This window comes from Rana temporaria, chromosome 6 (genome assembly GCF_905171775.1).
Source record: "Rana temporaria chromosome 6, aRanTem1.1, whole genome shotgun sequence".
Taxonomy (NCBI): domain Eukaryota; kingdom Metazoa; phylum Chordata; class Amphibia; order Anura; family Ranidae; genus Rana; species Rana temporaria.
The window spans coordinates 53808038-53828831 of record NC_053494.1 but is presented as its reverse complement, the minus strand read 5'-3'; the positions used below and the strand labels follow the sequence as shown (position 1 = coordinate 53828831).

At 46.0% G+C, this 20794-nt stretch overlaps 1 protein-coding gene across 1 annotated transcript in view; it reads left to right on the top strand.

Moving 5' to 3' along the window:
- The window catches only part of LOC120943478 (radial spoke head 10 homolog B-like), a 62078-nt gene extending 41689 nt beyond the window's left edge, over nucleotides 1–20389 (top strand). The window contains exons 13-19 of the mRNA XM_040356804.1: nucleotides 3376–3455; nucleotides 5410–5558; nucleotides 7324–7431; nucleotides 14056–14229; nucleotides 15239–15332; nucleotides 19830–20010; nucleotides 20112–20389. Coding sequence (XP_040212738.1) covers nucleotides 3376–3455; nucleotides 5410–5558; nucleotides 7324–7431; nucleotides 14056–14229; nucleotides 15239–15332; nucleotides 19830–20010; nucleotides 20112–20331 — 1006 coding nt within the window. The 3' untranslated portion in view covers nucleotides 20332–20389. The remainder of the gene's footprint in view (nucleotides 1–3375; nucleotides 3456–5409; nucleotides 5559–7323; nucleotides 7432–14055; nucleotides 14230–15238; nucleotides 15333–19829; nucleotides 20011–20111) is intronic.
- Nucleotides 20390–20794: the final 405 nt, after the last annotated feature.

Sequence of the window (20794 nt, the reverse complement as noted above, 5' to 3'; positions counted from 1 at the left end):
CTTGGTGTCGACACCACAGGTTTTTACCGGGGTGCTCGTCCCGATACTGGCCCGGCTGTGTCAGCGGGGGTTTATCGTGGGGTGTCTGGGCGACATTCTCCTACGAGCTTCTGAGAACTCTGCATTTGTGGAGCCGTGTCTATCACGTGTCAGACTCTCCAGGAAGTTTGGCTGGCTTCTGTTTTTGTCCAGAAGTCAGTGTTGGTCCCGTCTGGGACTGGAATTCCTGGGACTAGTCCTGGATTCCGCCGGGGCGGGAGTTTTGTTCTCCTAACGGAAAAATTTAAGACTCGGCAATCTGCTGGGCAGCAGTTGTCGACCTAGTGGTGGTCATCTCCGCGATTCTGCTTGAGGGTTCTGGATCTGACGGTGGCCTCTTTCGAGGCGGTTCCGTATGCCCAATTCCACGCCAGGGTGCTACTGCAGGACCTGTTGTCACGTGGGGACTAGCTTCCGTCATCTCTGGATTACCAGGTTCGGATGAGTCATCTAGTCCCTGGTGTGGTGGCTGATGTTTTCCGGTGCTTCGGGCCGGGAAGTCGTTTCGGCCAAGCCACTGGACAGTGGTCGCGACGGATGCCAGCCTCTCCGGTTGTGGGAGGGGTTTTTGGGGCACCCAGTCAGCCCTGGGGTGCTGGACTCAGGTGGCGACCCACCTACCAATCATTGTTCTGAATCGAGCTTTGCCTTGCCTGGTGGTCCCTGGATCTACAGGGCCGACCATTCAGGACCCTGTCCGTCAACGCTGTGGCGTACGTCGACCATCAGGGAGGCACACAGAGCTCTGTTGCAGCGACGAGGGTCACGCACATACTTTGGTGGGCCGAAGGGTCCGTTCCGGCTCTATTGGCCGTGTACATTCCGGGAGTACGGAATTGGCAAGCCGACTCCTAAGTCGGATTGTGCTTGACCACGGAGAGTGGTATCTCCACCCGTAGGGGTTTTTCAGTATATGTGCCGAAAGTGGGGCACTCCAGGCGTGGTCCTTCTAGTGTCCCGCCTCAACCGGAAGGTGCCATGTTTTTGGCCAGGTCACGGGACCCGTGGGCTGACGCGTCAGGCGCGTTGGTGGCTCCTTGGGGTCGCTATCGCCTGCTTTACACCTTCCCTCCTCGGTAGCTTCTTCCTCGCCTGCTGCGCAGAGTGGAAGCCGAGGGTATTTATCAATCCGGATTGCCCCAGATTGGCCGCGTCGCTCCTGGTACGCGGACCTGGTGCGTCTGGTGGCTGACGCCCCCTAGCATTTTCCCCTGGGGGTTGATCTTCTGTTACAGGGTCCGATCTTCCACCCTGTTTTTACAGCCACTGGCTTAGCGACGTGGCTGTTGAGAGCCTGGGGCTGAAGGCCCGAGGCCTATTGGGCTCGGTGGTCTTGACCGTGCTGCCGGCACGGTAGTCTACCTCACGTAGGATTTACATCATACGTGGAGGGCCTGCATCTCTGGTGAGGAGATGAAATGGCACCCTAGTACGTACGTACGTACGTACGTACGTACGTACGTACGTACGTGGTATCCATGATTCTGCTGTTTTTTACAACAGGGAGTGGATCAGGCTCTCGCCTTACGTACAGTTGCGAATCAGTTTTCTGCTCTGGCTGTTACTTTCAATGAGCCTTGGCGTCGCACTCCTTGGTGCGTACGTCTGTTCTGGGGGTCTGGCATATGTATTTAGTCCTTTTGGTTCTTCTAGATGCTCCCTTTGTGGACATTCGGGAGGTTTTTTGTTGACTGTCACAAGACGGGAGCAGGTTTAGCTCAAGTGCTAGAGTACCTGCCCTTCAGGCATTTGACTCTGGGTTCTAGCCCAGGAAGGTCTGCATTGTCACGTGGCCGTGGCTCGTCGTGGGCATTTCCACTGTGATTTTTTCTGGTAGCAATTACCTCGATCAGACTAGTGTTTGTCTGAACTGGAGGCCTTGTCTTGCATGGCTCCCTGCTTGGTCATCCATAAGGATGAGGTGGTGCTGCGGCGCAGCCGTCTTTTCTCCCCAAGGTGGTTTCGGCTTTTCACGTTGGTGTGGACATTGTTCTTCCATCCTTATGTCCTTGGCCGAAATGGAGGGAGGTGGCCACTTTTACATCCTCTGGATGTGATTCGGGCCCTACGTATGTACTTATCTGCTACGATTCCGTTCCGGAAGTCGGTCTCACTGTTCGTGTCGCTGGCTGGTTCTACCAGGGGGCCTGGTAGTCTCGTCGGCCACCTTTTTCCAGGGTGGATCCGACGGATTGTGCTTCAGGCCTATGCCCTGAAGGGGCAGGCGCCTCCCTTTTGGGTTACGGCGCATTCGACCAGGGCGATCGGGGCCTCTTGGGCTTTCTGGCATCATGCCTCTGTGTTACAGGGGTGTATGGCAGCGACCTGGTCGTCGTTCCACACTTTTTCTAAGTCTTAAAGGTGGATGTGAGTGCATCTTCTGATGCCTCCTTCGGCCGCAGGGTGTTACAGGCGGCAGTTTAAGGTTGGAGTTCCTCCGTTGAGTAACTCCGGTTTTTGTTTGGGGTGTAACCTGTTTTTGCTGTGTTATTTTCCCACCCCTCGAATTTTTTTGACACTGCTTGGGGACATCCCTAAGGTCAATGAAGGCTGTGTCCGTCTATGAACGAAAGAGAAAAAAGGATTTTTTGTACTCACCGTAAAATCCATTTCTCTGAGTTCATAGACGGACACAGCACCCACCCCTCCTTGGTTTGTACTGCTTGTTACGAACTGAGGCTGCTAGAGCAGAGTGGGGGTTATGCCTGGGGGAGCCACGCCCCCTGGGAGGAGCGGCATGAAGGAAAGTTTTTAACACCTTAAGTGCTGTAGAATTCTGCCTAAATCTCCTGGTAGGAAGAAGCATAACCCTAAGGTCAATGAAGGCTGTGTCCGTCTATGAACTCAGAGAAATGGATTTTACGGTGAGTACAAAAAATCCTTTTTTTCTTTGGGGAAAAAAAAAGTTGGATGGCCAACCCATTAGGGAGCACCCTGTTATTTAATTAGAAGCTTAGAGGAGATGTTTTGTTTTAGAAACATAGAAAAGTGATGGCAGAAAAAGACAAAGTAGTCCATCGTGTCTGCCCATTTTTTTGTTTTATACTATGGACTTGCTGTACAAGGCCTGCATGCCATGAAACTGTTTGCTGCCTTACTGAAAAAATGCAGGTCAAATCTACTTGGGCTGTTCTTGCGTGTCTCTGTTTTGAGGATGGTTTACCACTGCCAATACTAATTGAGCCAGCCTTACATTAGTTATTAAAGGTTGAACTTGGACATTGCTCATTTTTAACCTTATTGACACTGTAATGCTAGGTCTGAGAATCATGTCAGTACTATACTTTTAATGCTTTATGTATCTCTTTAATAAGCATAATATTTTTTTTCTTGCAGAGGGAAAAAGGTTTCCCTTGTGGACTGCTTTTCTAAAATTATGGCACAAAATATATCACCTAATTCATGTAATGTGAAAGGTCAGTGCTACACAGTATGTATAATGTAAGTAATGTAGTAAACTTTTTTGCAGATCTTAACCACGGGGATGCAACAGAAACATTATAGGTTTCATAAAGTGCATCTAAACCCAGAAACAAAAAAATATATTTTATGTACACATATGTAAAGTGAGTAGTTTAAAGACCAGTATTATTTTTTGTGTACAATTTAAAGCGGTAGTAAACCCACCCATTTAACAGTTTAAAAAAAGTTACATGCACATGCCGGAAATGTAACTCTCCCATTGGTTGTGCTCTCAACCAAACTGTCAAACCATCCAATGGCTGGTGTCATAACTGATCACATGTGCAGCACTATGCCAGTTGTAGATTAAACAGAGACCAAGATGGCAGCTTCCTTGGCTGAACACAATAGGGGGGTTTACTTCCACTTTAAATGGGAAGTTTGAGGAGCAACATTCATTTTGTGTACATAAAGCTGGTTAAGGAACAGCATTATATTTACAGTATCTCACAAAATCTTCTTATAGCCTAGGCCATCTTTATGTAGAGCAACAATTATTTTTTTCAGATTCTCAGAGAGTTCTTTGCCATGAGGTGCCATGTTGAACTTCCAGTGACCAGTGTGAGAGAGTGAAAGCGATAACACCAAATTTAACACACCTGCTCCCCATTCTCACCTGAGATCTTTTTTTTTGTTTGTTTCACAAAGTTTTATTGGGTGAAAATGAAAACACAATAGAATGTAATGAACATAAGCGAGTAAACATGTTAATGATGACATCTGAGATATGAGTCACATGACATTGGGGAGGAAAATGGCTAATTGGGCCCAATTTGGACAATTTCACTTAGGGGTGTACTCATTTTTGTTGCCAGCAGTTTAGACATTGATGGCTGTGTTAAGTTATTTTGAGGGGACAGCAAATTCACACTGTTATACAAGCTGTACATTCACTACTTTACATTGTAGCAAAGTGTAATTTCTTCAGTGTTGTCACATGAAAAGATAAAATAAAATATTTTCAAAAATATGAGGGGTGTACTCACTTTTGTGATATCCTGTATATACAGTATGGGCCAGATTCACAAAAGAGATATGACGGCGTATCTCCTGATACGCCGTCGTATCTCTGTTTTAGGGCCGTTCTAACTATGCGACTGATTCATAGAATCAGTTACGCATAGCTAGCCCTAAGATCCGACAGGTGTAATTGAATTACACCGTCGGATCCTAGGATGCAATACTTCGGCCGCCGCTGGGGGGAGTTTGCGTCGTAAACCAGCGTCGGGTATGCAAATTAGCAGTTACGGCGATCCACAAAGGTTTTTCCCGTCGTTACGTCGGCGCAAGTCTTAGATTCCCGTCGCAAAGATAGGGCTGCTATTAACATGGTGTAAAATTACTCCACCATGTTAAAGTATGCCCGTCTTTCCCGCGTCGCTTTTGAATTTTTTTGTTTTCCCGGCGTAAGTACGTTACGCACGTCGCGATTCTCAACACGTCGGCGCGTCGTAATTTCGCGCAAAGCACGTCGGGAAACTTGTGAACGGAGCATGCGCAGTACGTCCGGCACGGGAGCGCCCCTAATTTAAATGTTACCCGCCCCATTTGAATTGGGCCGCCTTGCGCCGGACGTGTTTACGATACACCGCCGCAAGTTTCCAGGTAAGTGCTTTGTGGATCGGGCACTTAGACTGAAAACTTGCGGCGGTGTAACGTAAACGGGTTACGTTACGCTGCGCCGCAGGTACAAGAATCTGGCCCCTTATGCCTTGTTCCTGATTTAAATAAGCATTTCTCTTATCAATGTAGATTTCAAGGAACAGGAGTGCCAGGATTATAAAATTGGCTGTGCATAGTAACAAGTAAAATTGATCACATGCAGACAATTCAATTATGTATTTAGTTACTTGCCTGAAATCTAGCTTTAGTTTAATTAATCTGAGTGTCTTCTTTTGTCATTTACAGGGCTTTTATTCCATGAAGCCCAGAAGACGGAGTATGCAATGTCTTACATTGACAAGTGTTGGGACATTTACAAAAGTTGCTGCCAGGAAAATAAATCCCCACCTTATGAACCCACTATGACCATGAGGCGTTTCATCTGGATGATGAATGTAACTAAATTATTATTATTATTATTAAGAAGTTTGCAAGGTCTCCTTTAGCATATAAAAATATCCATAACTTTACCCTGAACAGTTTCAGAACATCGACTCTCTCTTTAGTTAAAATTTTATTTACCAGTGTTTTAGGCTCCCTTTTACTCTTATTTGATTGTTAACCCTCCTGCATGCAGTACAGCACACCATATGTATGCATTGCAGTGTGTTGCCATTCATTCTGAAAGGTACCCAGAGAAGATACAGCCAGGGGCGGACTGACAACTCATGAGGCCCCCGGGCAATAGGAGATTATGGAGCCCCCAGGCAATAGATTATGGGGCCACACAGTATACCTACACATATACAGTATACATACACAGTATACACACACAGACACACAATATATACACATTATACATACACACACTGAGAAGGTACTGGAGAGGCGGAGCAGCTATAATCTTGGGATTTTTAGACCAAAAGGATGTTGGTAAGGGACATTTCAGGAAGCTTGCATGGTAGAAAGCTTTTGCGAGCGCGCTCCTGTGATACAGCGGCGGGCACAGCCGCCGACTGTATCACTCAGCCCCGCCCCCCGGTGCGCCCGGTCATCCGCTGTGATTTAGAGCAGCGCCAGCCAATGACTGCGCTGCTATCAATCCGTCCAGCCTAGCCAATCAATGGCCAGGCTTGGAACCGAAGAGGATCACATGGACGCGCCCGGGACTTTCGAAGGGTCAGGTAAGTAAAACGGGGGCTGGGGGGGGGGGGGACCGGTACAATCGGATGTTTTTTCACCTTAATGCATAGGATGCATTAAGGTGAAAAAACATTTACCTTTACAACCCCTTTAAGCTTGCTATATTCTTTAGAATTCTTATATTATGTTAGAATCTTTATTTCCTCCTTCTGCAGTTAGTGTAGTCTTGGCTTACACTGTGTGACAGCTGATTGGAGGAAAGGCACACACCCTCACTCCACATAGGCTGAAGAACAAAATATTTCAGAGCTATGCTGTGAAAAGACAAGATCTCTGCTAATCTACTTATAGCACCCACCCAACAGAAATTTCAGGCTTGTTTTATTTCCCATCTCAGAGAACTTGTCATGCTGATAACAGAGGAACGGCACAACAGAAAGACACAGGACTCAGGCATTTGGAGAGAAATAAGTAAACACTGCAGATACATGTGCCCAGGTCAAATTTAATGAATTGGGGTTACATACACTTTAAGGTTTTTCACCTTGATGCATTCTATGTTTTAAGGTGAAAACCTTATGTGCTGCGGCTCCCCCACAGACCCCCCCACTTTTTCTTACCTGAGCCTGATCTGATCCAGCAATGTGCATGAGCGCAGCGATTAAAGTCACTGTTGCTCTCCCCCTTTAACAGATTGGTAGCAGCAGGAGCCATTGGCTCCCACTGCTGTCAAACAAAAGCTGTGACGCAGGGGTGGGGCTGAGTCCCGAAGTCTGTGTCAATAGACACACATCCCCGTTCTGTTTCTCGTGCCTGCAATAACGCGTTGCCGGTGGACATCGCGCTCACCAGCCAAGCGCATCGGGTCAGCCGCTGTGCTATAGCTATTTGGAGGGCCGAAGTACAGCTACGGCGAGATTCGCGTAGAAGAGCCAACCTGCCGCAGTAGAATGACGGCGGCTGGTTGGCTAGTGGGTAATATGACAATGATCCTATCATAGTAACTGCCAAGTAAATGACCATTTTATGTGTGTACTCAATGATTACAATGAGAAATATTTTATGCTGTGTATACAGGACTTCAAAATCATAAACCAAGATCTTACTGTTACGAAGATTGTGGAAATCTTAGCTGAGGACGACCCCTCTGTGCATAATGGCAATGAAATCAATCTTGAGCTGGAGGTGAGACTTTCTTCTTGTTCTTTCATCTTGCAAATATAAGTCATAAATTAATTGTCTCTTTTCCATATAATGCTTGCTACACACCATAGGCGTGTGCACAGGGTGTGCCTGGGCACACCCTAATCACCCTGTGCAGTGCTGATACCCAATGCTTCCTGGTGCCCCCTGTCTCCCCCCTGCAGTGCTGCCAGCTATCCTAATTCTCCTTCCGGCTGCTGTGGGGTATGTTTAATGATTGAGAATAGGGAAAGGGGTGGGAAAATATTTAATTTATCGAGCCTTTTCTTTTCTGAATGAACAGTGAGTGTTCTGTACTGGTTACTCCTGTGTTCATTCTTAAAGCGGGGGTTCACCCTATATAAAAAAAAAATTTTTTTTTTTTTCCTCTAGCATTAAATTCGGCATAGTAGCGCGAGCTACAGTATGCCTGTCTGTATTTTTTTATCCCGGTACTCACTGTGCTATTGTACATTGAAGATTCCGGGGAATGGGCGTTCCTATGGAGAGAGAAGGTGATTGACGGCCGGCCCTGGCACGTCACGCTTCTCCGGAAATAGCCGAAATAGGCTTGGCTCTTCACGGCGCCTGCGCATAGCCTGTGCGCAGGCGCCGTGAAGAGCCGAGACCTACTCCGGCTGTCTTCGGGGAGCGTGACGTGCCAGAGCCGGCCGTCAATCATCCTCCCTCTCCATAGGCACGCCCATTCCCCGCGGGAGTCGGAATCTTGATTGAATGTACAATAGCACTGTGAGTACGGACATAAAAAAATACAGACAGGCATACTGTAGCTCGCGCTACTATGCCGAATGTAATGCTGCACTGTTGTTAAGGAGGGTGAACTACCGCTTTAACTGAAGCATAGTAAACAATGTTTACTATGCTTTAGTTTATGAACAGAAAGCTGCTTAGCACAGAGCACTTCTCATTAGTTCACTGTCCAGTGCAGCTGAGGCTGCAGAGAAACGGGACTGGCGAAGCTCTGTCTTCTTTCCCTTTCTCTGTCTCACAAGTGAGACATCAGAGGTCTGTCTAATGTAAAATTGTCAAAAAAATAATAATAAAAAATATTATAAAAAAACAATCAAAAAATTGTCAAAAAAATTAATAAATAATATTGTAAAAAATAAAATAAAAATTATTACATTTTTTTTTTGTAAAAAAAACAATAAAAATTAAAACTACCTACACTGATCTCTGCTTGTCTGACTCCCTCCACTGCTCTGCTGATATACATGCATTTTTGTCTGTGCTCTGGGGTTCACACCCTAATTAAATAGGCTGCGCACATCAATGCTACACACATTACAGTCTCAGATTTTAGATTGACCAAATTTATGTAATGTGAGAGCTCCTACCATTCATTGAGTTTGTATTCAATCAGATGGGCTATTGCTCTACATAGATGTTAATAGATCTAAAAAAGGTCTAAAGAAGGAAAAAAAAGTCAGATCGTAACGTGCACGGTCAGCTTAATACAGGGTGCACACAATCAGATCTTGCCCCAGTTTATGAACAGCTGTACAGACAGTATAATGCTAGCCATACACACATGGAATTTTGTCCAATTTTCACTGAGTTGTCTTTAATTTAAACCGGCAGTGGTCCTATAGGTGCCACACGACTATATAGAAATAGATCTCAACATTCATCGATTCATATACCGTAAGACCTCCAAACTGTTTATTAGTTCCCCTAGCCCACAAACCAGCTATTATTACAGTGCCATAAGTTGCTCCCAACAAATTATTGGGGTTCTTTAATTTCTTTATATGGAACTGACATAAAGAGATGAAAAAGAAAACAAAACAACAATTTGTTGGGGGCTGAACAAGAGAAATGTATGTGTGTTTGGCTAGCATTTTGGCCTACCTGGCTGGACACAATATGAATGGTTTCAGATAACAGTGGCTGACAAAGTGTATTGACATCTGAAACAAATCTGAATGTGTGGCCAACATATAAGGACTGCCATTGCTGACTTGCTGGCAAGTGCCATGGGCGCCATATGAAGGGGGAGCTGTTGAGTGGCTGGGCAGCAAGGCACTTACCAGGGTCTGAGGGTCTCTTCTTCCCTCCTCCCGAGCATAGGCAGGATCTCCTTTTCAGCACCTTTGCTAATGGACAATGGCAGCGCTATCCCTGCTGCGTTCAGCCACAGCCCTCCCCTGATCTCCCGTTCCATCTGGTCGGATTGGCAGCGCACAAAGAAGAAGGAGGAACATCAGTTTCTCCCTCTCCTCTGTGAAAACTGAGGCCTTAAGTTACATAGTTGGTCCATCCAGTTCAACCACAAATAAATAAACAAACAAAATAAAAAACACAGTACAATCCCATCCCCCCAACTCCATACCCACAGTTGATCCAGAGGAAGGCAAAAAACCCCAGCAGAGCATGATCCAATTTGCTACAGCAGGGGGAAAAATTCCTTCCTGATCCCCCGAGAGGCAATCGGATTTACCCTGGATCAACTTTACCTATAAATCTTAGTACTCAGTTATATTATGTACTCTTAGGAAAGTATCCAGGCCTTTCTTAAAGCAATCTACTGAGCTGGCCAGAACCACGTCTGGAGGGAGTCTGTTCCACATTTTCACAGCTCTTACTGTGAAAAAACCTTTCCGTATTTGGAGGTGAAATCTCTTTTCCTCTAGACCAGACCTGGGCAAACTACGGCCCGCGGGCCGTATACGGCCCGGCGGACCTTTTAATCCGGCCCCCGGGCAGTGTTGCCAATAGGGTTGTCCCGATACCAGTATCGGTATCGGGACCGATACCGAGTATTAGCGGGAGTACTCGTACTCCCGCTAATACCCCTGATACTAAAATAGAATACTCCCCCCCCCGCCGCCGCCGAAACCGCCGCCGCTGCCACGTTAATCACTGCGGCGGGGAACATTACAGACAGCGTTCGTTTAAACAGCTGTTTTCCCCGCCGCGCATAGACACTCCCCCTTGGACGGATCTGTCCAATCGCGAGCAAGGGGGAGTCACATAGACACTCCCCCTTGCTCGCGATTGGACAGATCCGTCCAAGGGGGAGTGTCTATGCGCAGCGGGGAAAACAGCTGTTCAAACGAACGCTGTCTGTAATGTTCCCCGCCGCGGTGATAACAGTAGGTACGGGGGACAATGGCTGCTGTACGGGGGACAATGGCTGCTGTATGGGGGACAATGGCTGCTGTACGGGGGACAATGGCTGCTGTACGGGGGACAATGGCTGCTGTACGGGGGACAATGGCTGCTGTAAGGGGGACAATGGCTGCTGTACGGGGGACATGGCTGCTGTACTGGGGACATGGCTGCTATACTGGGGACATGGCTGCTGTACTGGGGACATGGCTGCTGTACTGGGGACATGGCTGCTATACTGGGGACATGGCTGCTATACTGGGGACATGGCTGCTGTACGGGGGACATGGCTGCTATACGGGGGACATGGCTGCTATACGGGGGACATGGCTGCTATACGGGGGACATGGCTGCATTTGGGGACACATTTAAAAAAAAGTATCGGTATTCGGTATCGGCGAGTACATAAAAAAAAGTATCGGTACTTGTACTCAGTCCTAAAAAAGTGGTATCGGGACAACCCTAACCGTCCATAGAATTACGGACAGTACGTAAATAAAAGGCACTTTTTCCCTGTTCGTAAAAGTCCGTAATAAGGGAAATGTGCCCGTAAAAAGATCCGAATGTGAGCCGCAGCGCAGGCAGCATCTAGTCCTCCTACATTATGCATAGCCTCGCCCTCTCTGACCGCCCAGCCCACCACCACCCGCCACGCAGCCAATTATCAAAGCACATTTTCGCGCTAACAACACTGCTGCCAGCCTATTCAAAAGAGCAGCGCGGGGAAACTGAGGAACATCGTAGAATGTGTGGACTCTGTGGAGAGCGGCACCGGCGGGATAGCACACAGCAGCAGATGTAGTGGACACACTGCAGACGCACCCCCACTGTGACGGAGTGGACTGAGTGAAGGCAGACGGAGACCGACCAGTGCGCCTGCCTGCCTGCTCTGCCCGCCCGACTGACTGACTGTAGCAGTCGGCCAGCCGCCATGCTGGTGCCCGGACCTGGAGTGGACCCTGGTCTCCACTCTCTTCGTTGGAGTAGGACTCCTCGCGACGCCTGCTGCCTGCCCTCAGTGCCACTGCCCTGGCCTTGTCTGGTGAGTCCTCCTCAGTCCAGCAGCAGAGTGTGAAGTGCTATCCTACCTAGACATCATCAGTATGCTGTGTCCTCCTCCTGTGCCCCTTTCACCTCTCCACAGGTCTGTGGAGAGGTGAAAGGGGCACAGGAGGAAGACACAGCATACTGATGATGTGAAGAAGTGATATGATTTATTTGCAGCCTCTGTGCCATGTCCCCAGCCTCTGTCCCCCTCCTGTGTCATGTCCCCAGCGTCTGTCCCCCTCCTGTGTCATGTCCCCAGCGTCTGTCCCCCTCCTGTGTCATGTCCCCAGCGTCTGTCCCCCTCCTGTGTCATGTCCCCAGCGTCTGTCCCCCTCCTGTGTCATGTCCCCAGCGTCTGTCCCTCTCCTGTGTCATGTCCCCAGCGTCTGTCCCCCTCCTGTGTCATGTCCCCAGCGTCTGTCCCCCTCCTGTGTCATGTCCCCAGCGTCTGTCCCCCTCCTGTGTCATGTCCCCAGCCTCTGTCCCCCTCCTGTGTCATGTCCCCAGCCTCTGTCCCCCTCCTGTGTCATGTCCCCAGCCTCTGTCCCCCTCCTGTGTCATGTCCCCAGCCTCTGTCCCCCTCCTGTGTCATGTCCCCAGCCTCTGTCCCCCTCCTGTGCCATGTCCCCAGCCTCTGTCCCCCTCCTGTGCCATGTCCCCAGCCTCTGTCCCCCTCCTGTGCCATGTCCCCAGCCTCTGTCCCCCTCCTGTGCCATGTCTATAACAAGTACTCGTACCAGTTGTCCAACAATGATATTTACTGCTTTTTATAAAGAAATACAATTGATTTTATGCAGTATTGAGTTTAGCCTTTTGGCCCGGCCCTCCAAAATATTTTTAGTTTCTCATGTGGCCCCATCGAAAAAATAATTGCCCACCCCTGCTCTAGACGTACAGAGTGCCCCCTTGTCCTCAGTGTTGACCGTAAAGTGAATAACTCAACACCAAGTTCACTGTATGGACCTCTTATATATTTCATCACTTCCAGTATTGGTTCTGCATTTACCTTGCCTTGGAGGGCAGAGGAGGGATCAGGGGTCTAATAAACCCCAGATTTCTCCATATAGAGGATATGCCACTACCCAAGGTATCACAAGGGATGATAAATTTTACTAGTTTTGTTGTTGTTTTTTTGTTTTTTTTGTTAAGTTTATCTGAAAAAAGGGTTTCAAATGTTTCGACAGGGGCGCAGTTTCAGTGCTTGCCATAGGCGCTATTTTCACTAGATACGCCTTTGTATTTGAGTATAAAATAATATTTTTTATTTTTGCACTTGAAATGGAAAATGATTTCTTAACCACTTAAGGACTGTCGCACAACGATATACGTCGACAAAATGGCACGGCTGGGCACAAGGACGTACATGTACGTGCCCTTTAAGAGCCCAGCCGTGGGTCGTGCAGCACGCCGCCGGCAGCGCGCTCGCGACCCGGTCCTCTCCTCCAGGACCGTCGCCGCAGGAACAGCTGACCCAATCCCGCAATCGGGTCACAGAGACTAAGAATGGGGACAGGTAAGTGTAAACAAATCTTCCCCGTTCTTCCTAGTGTGACGATCAGTGATGTCACACACACAGCCACGCCCCCCACAGTAAGAACACTCCCTTAGTACACACTTAACCCCTACAGTGCCCCCTCCTGGTTAACCCCTTCACTGCCAGTGTCATTTTCACAGTAATTAGTGCATTTTTATAGCACTTTTCGCTGTGAAAATGACAATGGTCCCAAAAATGTGCCAAAAGTGTCCGATGTGTCCGCCATAATGTTGCAGTCATGAAAAAAATCGCTGATCGCCGCCATTAGTGGTAAAAAAAAAATTTCTTATAAAAATGCAATAAAACTATCCCCTATTTTGTAAACTCTATAAATTTTGCACAAACCAATCAATGAAGGCTTATTGCGTTTTTTTTTACCAAAACTATGTAGAAGAATACATATCGGCCTAAACTGAGGGAATTTTTTTTTTTTTTATATATATATATCTTTTTTGGGGATATTTATTATAGCAAAAAGTAAAAAATATTGATTTTTTTTCCAAATTGTCGCTCTATTTTTGTTTATAGCGGAAAAAATAAAAACCGCAGAGGTGATCAAATACCACCAAAAGAAAGCTCTATTTGTGGAAAAAAAGGACGCCAATTTTGTTTGGGAGCCACGTCGCACGACCGCGCAATTGTCAGTTAAAGCGACGCAGTGCCGAATCGCAAAAAAAAGCCTGGTCTTTAACCTGCATATTGGTCCGGGTCTTAACCGGTTAAAGCAGCACTGCATGATATATAATAGATATTCTTATCTTTTTTGTTTGGTGATTTCACATACAGTAGGTGTTAGCCTCTCCATAATTGTATATATTGTAGATTTTATTTTGATAGGAGAAGCTCTGAGATAATATTTATTTTAAAAGATATTTTATATAGATGATTGTCAACCAGTTTGTTTTCCTTGCCAGCTTACATTCCTTGAGTTCTTTGAGGCGCTGTTTGGCTGTGCGATCACCTATGTCACGGATGAGCTATTAAGTCAGTCACTCAGTGAACTTCCTCAAAGTGAACAAAGTCAACTGTCTGTTACAGATGAGATCCCAGAAGATGTATCAGATCATGTGCTAGATCATCCGCAGCTGGTTAGTATTAAATATAACATTTTTGTTCTATCAATCTCTCTATTGATATATAATACTTAAAGTGATATTAAAGCCTTGTTTTTTTTCCTTTCTCAAAAATAACAAGTAGTAGAATGATTCCACAGTATATATCATAAATGCAGAAATAGCTGCCTTTATGATATATACTGTGGAATCATTATAGTAGTTTACACTGTCACTTGGCGTTTTGGATTATTTAGCACCTTGTGTATATTTTGCACATTGCACCTTACACTAGGAGCCTCTTTTATGGAGCATCTGGCTCCATAGGACCAGCGTCATTTTTGCTTTCTTTTTTCTTTTTCTTTTCAAAACTTTCTTGCTCCACTTAGGTGGAAGCAATTAGTAGAGGCAGCTGTCCACTGATCGCCTTCAACCATACCTAGTCCAATACCAAATACTTTTGCTGTCACTGGTGTTTTTAAATATACTTGCGCGGATTTATTTTAGCACACATCATTAGCCATAGCTGCCGAATGTATGACTTGGTGCACCTGCGTCATTGGATATCATTGACAGCATCAGGAGCCAAAGGCTGCGCTGCTACCAATCTATCCAATCAAGAGCCGGGACCCCGTGGAGAGAGGGACAGCGCGTTCTCGTCGAGGGGAAATTCGGGGGTCAGGTAAGTAAAACGGGGGGCTGGGTGACCGGTGACTGCCAGGTGTTTTTTTTTTACCTTAAGGTGAAAAAACATAAGGGCTTACAACCCCTTTAATGTCAAAAATAATTATGTTGATAGATTGGTGCTGGAAAATTTCTCTAGTGGCAACCAAAATTATCTTAAATATGCTCCATACCAATAAATAAGCTGTTCACATTGTTTGACAAGATGGCAGACATAAAATGCTGTACAAGAACTACAGAGCTGTAATACAAGCTTTAATATTGTACCACTAGTGTAAATAAGGACAACTGTAATATGTGGTTTCACAAGAATAAATGACGTGTATTATGATCCTAATTCTCCTTCATGCTTAATTTACAGAATAAGACTGATTATGTGATGCTAGAGCAGGATCTGATTAATGCCTTAAAAACAAATGAGAAACGGAGCCCACCTCTTCCTTTCCAATCCACCAGTAAGTATTGGCATTTGTAAATGTAATGAAAGAGAGAGGTCCTATTTTTACAATACAAGATCCAAAAAAATTGCGGTGGCTCAACGCGATTGGCACTGCGCTGACAAGCCATTCACCTCTGCAGCTAGGGGTTCGGATCCCGGTCTCAGCTACATGTGAATTGAGTTTGGTGGTCTCAGCCCGGCTCCCAGTGGGTGTGCTATGCGAGGTAAAAAAAAAGAGAGGCGAAGGACTAACTGGGCTGGTTGAGCTGGCTAGATCCTCTCACTTCCTTATAGGGAGTCCCTCTGCCCCGTTGGGCTTCAAAGCGGAGCAGGTAGGGCGGGCTGTGTGGGAGGACCCCCTCACACACCCACCATTGCCCCCCGGGGCATGGAGAAAGGTGGCAGATTGCCTCTGGGGGAGGCCTGCCTACTCCCAACTCCTGCAGTCCGGCTCCTTTCTCGAGTACACGCACAAAATACACTTTAAAAAAAAACAAAAACGATCGTGTGTGGGCTTCAGAGCATTTTTCGGGTTCTAAAAAATGGGCAAAAAAAAAATTCGAACATGCTTTATTTTTTAACAACGTTTTTAATGTTGTCGTTTTTCGGGTTCTAAAAAATTATCGTGTGTGGGCTTTAACGACGTGAAAAATCTGTGCATGCTCAGAAGCAAGTTATGAGATGGGAGTGCTCGTTCTGGTAAAACTAGCGTTCGTAATGGAGTAAGCACATTCATCACGCTGTAACAGACAGAAAAGCGCGAATCGTCTTTTACTAACAGGAAATCAGCTAAAGCAGCCCCAAGGGTGGCGCCATCCGCATGGAATTTCCCCTTTATAGTGCCGTCGTACGTGTTGTACGTCACCGCGCTTTGCTAGAGCATTTTTTTCCACGATCGTGTGTAGGCAAGGCCGTTTTAATGATCAAGTTGAAAAAAATAATTGTTTTTTCTAGAGCCTGAAAACTTCATTTTTTAGAACCCGAAAAATGATCATGTGTATGCGGCATAACTTTTCATTTAAAACCATTTTGATGTTTTATTGAAGTTGGTTCTTGTTATCTGTTTCAGTTCATTGTTGTATGTACAAACTTGTAGTCTTCCTGTAGTGGCTAATGGCATATTAGACAAATAAAAGTGTAGCGCTTTAAACAAATAAAAAACACCCAAATGAATGATAAGTGCATCAGTGAGAAAAAATAACAATAATGAACACTAATTATGATGAATAAAAGTCTCTGATGAATAAATGCTGATCAAACCAAATTCAATGTGGAAAAATGGTAGTACTCCCGATATTCCAAATGAAGTGCAGTAAAGAAATCCACCACCGATCATTGAAAAGAAGGCCTACCAGAGGCAGTGAACCCTAATGAACATACGTCCAGAGAGTCAACTGAGCAGAATATGGGCCACTTGTGACAAATCCCAATCCAAAAGGAGACCAAGGAAATGATTCAAGCAGATGGATGCTTCCAAGAAATACCCGATAAGGGCCAGGGAATAGAAACCGGAATGATGGAATATTTAAAGAAAAAGAAAAGGGCACATAGCGTAATACTGAATGTACAACGGTTTAATGTAGGTAAGAACACTTACATTTAGAAGCAAACAGCGCTCATCAAAAAGTAAAAACGGCAGCAGTGGAGTCTCCCAATGGCATATTAGACAGACTAGACGGCATCCCTGCTGACTTGTTGAGATAATAGTTTAGCAGTAAACTTATGTTTTTCCTAACCATAGTAACCTGCTGCTTGGTCATAAAGTATACCTAAAATCAAGATCTTTTTTCATTTTGGATAGAGCAGAGAATGATGTGCTTTTTTACACCATTGTGGCGGGGAGATTTCTCCACCAAAAAGTGAGAGGACTCTACAAAGTGAGGGACGTCTCCTCTAAAGCAAGCCTTACATAAATTGAAACACGGCTGGTTCATTTTGATCCATGTATGGGCACCATGGTTGTACACAAATCAATCTTTCGACTTAGCATAGTGGTAGTGATTTCCCCAAACCCACCTCAAATGTGTGGATGGAAGAATCTGATCTTTTTTTTTCTTTTCATTCCACCCGTTGTTTATGGTATCTACTGTACAGCATACTTTGATTACTTTATGCTTAGTACAGGATTGCTTTAAAGATCCGAACTATGCATGCAATATCATTATAAACACGGGATGGCAGTATAATTCCACATTTAAATGTAAAGCAGCAGTACCATAGTAGTTATGCCAAGGAGTAAAATAAAATAAGGTATGAAGCAGTTGATGCAAGCAATTTAACAAACTTTATATTAAAAATGTCCCTATTCCCTAGGCATGAAAACTTACTAGTACCTTCAAAATCAGCTATTAAAATACATTGCTTGTTTTCCCAGAAACATGCAACCTAACTAGACAACACAGAACTTTTTCTGTTATGCATATTTTGACTTTTTTCTCCATTTCTAACCTCTTCACCTGTGTCACATGACTGCTACATGAAAGACAAAGGCACCTTTAAAGTTAAACTGAACACAAATACTGTAGTGAATATTTGCTTTGTTTTAGGGAACATTTATAAATGTTATTTGTAACCAAGCAGTACCCTGAAAAATGTACCTTTTGCATGGAATTCTTCCTGAAAAATATACACTCCCTGGTACATGTGGCACTTCAGTGACAAGGTCATCAGATGTATAAGCACAGGGCCATCTTAATAGACAGAGGAGGAGGGGGTCTGAGAGGCAGAAGAGGGGGGTCTGAGAGGCAGAGGAGAGGGGTCTGAGAAGAGGGATCTGAGAGGCAGAGGAGGGGGTCTGAGCGGCAGAGGAGAGGGGTCTGAGAGGCAGAGGAGAGGGGGTCTGAGAGGCAGAGGAGAGGGGGTCTGAGAGGCAGAGGAGGGGGGGTCTGAGAGGCAGAGGAGGGGGTTCTGAGAGGCAGAAGAGAGGGGTCTGAGAGGCAGAGGAGGGGGGTCTGAGAGGCAGAGGAGAGGGGTCTGAGAGGCAGAGGAGAGGGGTCTGAGAGGCAGAGGAGGGGGGTTTGAGAGGCAGAGGATGGGGGTCTGAGAGGCAGAGGAGGGGGATCTGAGAGCAGAGGAGAGGGGTCTGAGAGGCAGAGGAGAGGGGTCTGAGAGGCAGAGGAGGGGGGTCTGAGAGGCAGAGGAGAGGGGTCTGAGAAGAGGGGTCTGAGAGGCAGAGGAGAGGGGTCTGAGAGGCAGAGGAGGGGGGTCTGAGAGGCAGAGGAGAGGGGTCTGAGAGGCAGAGGAGAGGGGTCTGAGAAGAGGGGTCTGAGAGGCAGAGGAGAGGGGTCTGAGAGGCAAAGGAGAGGGGTCTGAGAGGCAGAGGAGGGGGGTCTGAGAGGCAAAGGAGGGGGTCTGAGAGGCAAAGGAGGGGGGGTCGGAGAGACAGAGGACAGGGGGCAGAGACAGACCACATAGCGCTGTCCCTTCCTGCAGTCCCTCCTCTGCTCACCCCAGTGTGCTGGCTGGCATGTATGTACAGGATGCCAGGTACCTGATGGCCAGCAGTGGCAGCGCCGAGTCTCCCTCTAGATTCGGGGGGTGTGCTCGCTACTCTGTTCCTTCCAGTGGCTCCTTGGCAGCCTCCTGCATGTTCCTTTTTTCTTGGCTCCCAGCTAGCCTGTCCTCCGGCCCTGGCCGCACGGTGCGGTTCCTGGAGCAGAGAGGAGGTGGAGGAATCCAAGTTCTGGGGGGGGGGGGGGGGTGGAGGCAGCCCTCGCTCCTATTCATCTCTTCGGTGGTCAGGGAGGGGGTGGACCTGTTCTCCCTCCTCGGCTTTTACATCCAACTCCCCTCCTCGCTGGCCACCTTCCCCGAATGTACTTTTTTGGATTTAGAACAATTCTTGTTAAAGTTGCTGTATTTAATGCCACAGGTCACGTAAATCTAAGGCCCCTGAAATGTTATACTCTCTGTTACATTTTATGTTTTAAAACTTTTTTTAACTTTGTAACAAATATGATATGGTAGGAATCAACACCAAATTATCAATTTCAGAAGTATTCCCTGCTTTTAACTTAAACACTTTGATCATTACAAGATCAGACTTGTTGCCATTGTGTAACCATGAACACAGCTTGGTTTGCTGGTTTCATTCTCCACTCTTAGGCCTGGTTCACACCTATGTATTTTTTAGTGCGTTTTCAGTTTTGCAGAAACACACTACAGTCCATTTAACATGGTTTCCTATGGATGTAGTTCACATGGACTTTTTTTTCTGGTTTCTGGTTCCATAGACTTGAATGGATCAAAAACGTGTATTGAAAAACGCAAAATGCACCTGGAATATGCAAACTGCAACCTGCATAGGTGTGAACCAGGCCTTGCATCATATTTTCCTGCCCTTTAAGTTCTGAATGCCAGGACTTCCAATCGTGTCATTGAGGTTACATGGTCAAGAGCTTATCCCATCGGTTCCCAATCATAATTTAGTGACTTGGAGCTGTCAATGACAGTGCAATCACTATGCTGGAAGCATGCTCTCAATTTGAACATTAAAAATGTATTATTTTTGCAGAAAAACTGCAGAGGAAAGGTGCAACTGATAAGTGGTTCCACCAGATCAACGTATTTTTTCTGAACATATTCTTCCCGGCCTACGAACATTTAGAAGAACTGAAGGCTGAAATCCCGAAAAACAAAATGAGACAAGCAGAACAGGCACGACTGCAGCAGATCAAGGAAATAGAAGAAGCAAGGTAACATCATAAATCTATAGGGATGATTTAGATTCCCTGAATTTTGCTGAATAACACAAAACCTAATGAATAATTTTTTGCTGAATGTCTTCTTTATTTAGACTTAAAGCACTGAAGGCAGAAGAGGAAGCCAAAAGGATTGAGCAGATGGCGATAGAGAGAGCTAGTGCTTTAAATGAAGATATGCAGACGTCCAAAGACCAGACAGATGACATCAAAAGTGGACAAGACCTAATCACACATAAGGATGACATCTCCATCCCTCCATCTACTGCTGGTACAAAAAAGACTGCCACAGCAGGCAAAAAGAAGAAAAAATAAGATTGTTTTATGGCGTATCCCTGTTTAAGAAATTCATATAAACTTTATGTTAAAAATATGAATGACTACGAGCATCATAGTGTGGGGTAAAATAATTGAAGAATGACATAGGGTAAATTATGCACTGAGATGGGCATTTGGCATCTTGACTCTTTACCTCCATTCTAGTGAATGGTTCTACATTGAGTCTACAGCCAGCCGTTCAAGAATTGGCAATGCTTTTCTAGAGGAGGCGATGGTTGGAAACTGCATGGGGCAATATAGGTGCTCTTGACGTTCATAGCCATTCTGGTTTAGGGCCTGTGTTAATATGCTTTGGTTGCGGCTGAATTGCAAGTCAAATGCAGGAAAGATGGAGATCAACTGAGGTCAGATGCAACTGACAAAGGCCTTTAATCTTTCTTTCACTGAAAACAAAAGAAATATATGGAGTGTAATGGAGTATAGGCAAAAGCTACACTTT